Source organism: Morus notabilis, unplaced genomic scaffold (assembly GCF_000414095.1).
Source record: "Morus notabilis unplaced genomic scaffold, ASM41409v2 Scaffold650, whole genome shotgun sequence".
NCBI lineage: Eukaryota > Viridiplantae > Streptophyta > Magnoliopsida > Rosales > Moraceae > Morus > Morus notabilis.
This window is the reverse complement of record NW_010358427.1, coordinates 28,928-32,388: the sequence shown is the minus strand read 5'-3', so window position 1 is coordinate 32,388 and position 3,461 is coordinate 28,928. Positions and strand designations below refer to the sequence as shown.

General features: G+C 33.9%; 1 protein-coding gene across 1 annotated transcript in view; it reads left to right on the top strand.

Annotated features, from left to right (window-relative positions):
• The first annotated feature begins 417 nt into the window (after positions 1 to 417).
• Positions 418 to 3,461, top strand: part of LOC21392404 (nuclear transcription factor Y subunit B-5) — a 3,789-nt gene continuing 745 nt past the window's right edge. The window contains exon 1 of the mRNA XM_010092480.2: positions 418 to 1,053. Within this exon, the coding sequence (XP_010090782.1) occupies positions 418 to 1,032 (615 nt within the window). The 3' untranslated portion in view covers positions 1,033 to 1,053. The remainder of the gene's footprint in view (positions 1,054 to 3,461) is intronic.

The window sequence follows — 3,461 nt, the reverse complement described above, 5'->3', positions numbered from 1 at the left end:
TCAATTTGTGTCAATGTCTGCCACGTCATCATGTCGCCAATCTACTTTCCTAATCTTCGAGTTCAAACTAATCTCACTTTTTTGTCCCATTTGATTCTCTCTTTAATGAAATTTTAGCATCTCATTAATTAATTGTTTAGGTATTTTTATTTTTAACTTCTTTTATATGCTCAAATTGTTAAATTCAAACCATATATTATAAAAATAATAGAGAAACATCAAGAGAACAGATCTAGACTCGTTGTCTTTACCAAATTGTATGGCGTACATACACATCAATAGCAGTTATGCGTGTGCACACATATATGCATATGTAAGCTTTTCTATATAAAAGCAGCGAGTTAGCAACTGAGAGGAAAGCAACGTGTCTTCTTTTGGCAGGATCAAATTAGGAAATTTCTCCTTAATTTTACAGACATGGTTGATAATAATTTCGGCATTAACACTTCAGAGAGAGATCATCATCATCATCATGATAAAGGGTTTAACTACAAGTACACAGCTGCAGGAAGCGCTAGTACTAGCTGTGAGGATATTGGAGTCATCAAAGAGCAAGATCGGTTGCTTCCAATAGCCAATGTTGGGCGAATCATGAAGCAGATTTTGCCTCCCAATGCCAAAATCTCCAAAGAAGCCAAGGAAACCATGCAAGAATGTGTGTCCGAGTTCATAAGCTTCGTCACGGGAGAAGCCTCCGACAAGTGCCACAAGGAGAAGCGCAAGACGGTGAACGGCGACGACATTTGCTGGGGCCTAGCAACGCTCGGATTCGATGACTACGCCGAGCCCCTCAAGCGGTACTTGCACAGGTACAGAGAAATAGAAGGAGAGAAATCATCAGCTCACCAGAACAATAAGGCGGCCAGCTCTACTAATCACGAAGAGATCAAGATTAACGAAATTTCGAATAATTATGGAGGTCATGAAGTCGTCCTCGAAAACGATCATGAAGATATTGTCCCAAATTCACGTACTTTCAATTTCAATGTGGTTGATGAGAGGAGTAAAAGCTCTTTCCAAAAAAGATTTTGAAGGGAATTTCAACATTTACTGGTACTCTCTAAACTTCTCATCCTATGTTAATTATAAGAGATATGATCCTATGATGATATTAAAAGATAATCATATATAAGTGGGCATGTGGGTGATGGAAGAGGATTAATTTTAGGCTTTTTATATATAATCTCTCTTTGGGGGGGATTAGAACTCGGTTTATTTCTTTGGTTTTGACTCATCATGTTAATTAGGAGCTTTAATCTAGAATTATGTACTGAGATTTGAATGACTATAATCCTTGTATCTTTCTTTCCAAAATACGAGAGATTTGGAAGATGGTTGTATTGAGATATATATTCTTCATCATTTTGTGTATCAATATGCCTAATAGGATAAATTTCTCTCTGGAATTATAAGGTAGCTTTGGGTCAAGTACGGTAGCTAGCTTGCTGATCTTCTTCTCTTTCTTAACCCTGATATATTCAAGTAACAGGCATTGAAATTAAGATTCTAAAGAAGGGGATTTTTTTTTTATCAATTTTATTAACACACTTTATTAGCGGAAAACATTTAGGGGTTTTTGAATTTACAATATTCAAACACTAGATATGAATCTCTGCATACGAATTAGTAGTACTTTTGGATTTCTTTAATTAATTAGTCAAGTTTAAGGATTAGGGTTTGTGGTCTTTTTTCTTAAAAACAATTTCAAGTGGCAATTACATCAAATTAATTTACTCCTTTAATTTCTATCTTTTCTTTCCCATGGATCTAATTTTCTTGATATCTTTTTAATTCAATAAATAATAAGAGAGAACAACTAAGATATCACGAGAGTTCTCCAACCATATCAAGCTCTCCACCTCTACTTATTAAAATAAGAGAAATTGTGTGGGGTGGCCATAAAATCTCTACCCATTTAACTTAAAAGTCTATTGTTTTTCTATTTAAAAAATATGGCCTAACCTTAGAAAGTGTTTTTATAACATTCCAATAATAACCTGGTGGAGTCATTTACCTTTCTCTTATGTCCCGTATCTCGTTCTCTCCTTTCTCTTTCTCTACTAACCGGAGATCTCACGTCGTGAAGCTGGAGGTCGGTTACGGAGAAACCAGATCCGCGGTGGATGGATCTCTCCTCCCTTTGTTGTTCTCGCCTGCAACTGTGACGGCGATGACAATGAACCAGATCCGCAAGGCCATTTTTGTCTTTTTGGTTTAATCACTAATTACAACCGGCCATTTCACTAATTTAGAAAACTTATGGTCATTTACTTTTTAAAGGATATTAGATCAGCCATTTTACCTCTAAATCCCTTAAAATAAAATAAAAATGAAAACGAGATTAAATATACAAAATACATGCAAAAAGCCAACTAAAAAGAGAATTAAAAATAAAAAAGCTCTGAAGACCAATTGATGTAAAAAAGCAAGCTAGAGAGATTGATGACAAAAGGTCAAGACTGGATAGTCAGCCTTCATCATATAACTTTTCTTTGATAATTTGCTTGATATTATGAACATATATAGATTTTACACTTTTTCTAGCTTCTAAATCCTGCTCTTAAATTTATAACATATATACTTCATGCATAATTAACTTGGTTTGGATAGATAAACACATGAGAAATTATATTGCATATTATGTTTCTAATTATAGTAATTCCAATAAGTGGCTGTACGAGTAGTCAAATTCTGTATTGATATAGTTCTCCAGGAAAACAAAAACAAAATTAGATCAAATTTAGTTTCAAGTTCACTTAGTTAATTGGATGATCAATATTCATAAGCATTTTCTGCTATATATTATTTGAATTCCCTGTAGACTAGGGTTTTTATACAGAATACTGCTGGCTGTAAGTGAAATGAAAAAAAGATTTTCATCCTAAAAGTGCGAAAATAAACATAGGAATTCCTCGTGCATAACCTCATATAAATCCAAAGGAATGGCATAGAATCACTCATATTATCCAGTACCAGTTAAGTAATGTACTAATTCGTAACAGTCACAATATTTCAGCTTACGTGAGTCCATATTTGTATGTATATATACACACATATATACATATATTTATACGTAGGAAGCTATAACATTTTCACTTTACCAAAGGCCATATAAGTCCAATACGCTTTAGAGTTTTCTTTGGTTTATAACCCTAGACCCGGGGACCACTAATCTACTTTAAGTGGCTCAAAATTAACCCTTCCATCGTTTGTCGTTAAAAACTCCATCATTTCTCGATTCTGCGGACATTTTTGTATTGCTTCTTTTAATATTCAAATGGATGCATCATCTTCCCACAACTAAGGACGACTCAGTGTCAAACTTATTTTTCAAGTTTTTATTGAAGATTCTTGTCAAATGGAGACAAATTAAGGTGATCAGTATAATGGGAATAGTTTAGAATTGGGTTTCTAGGGTTTCTCTCCGATAAGTGTTTCTGATATATATATATATATATATA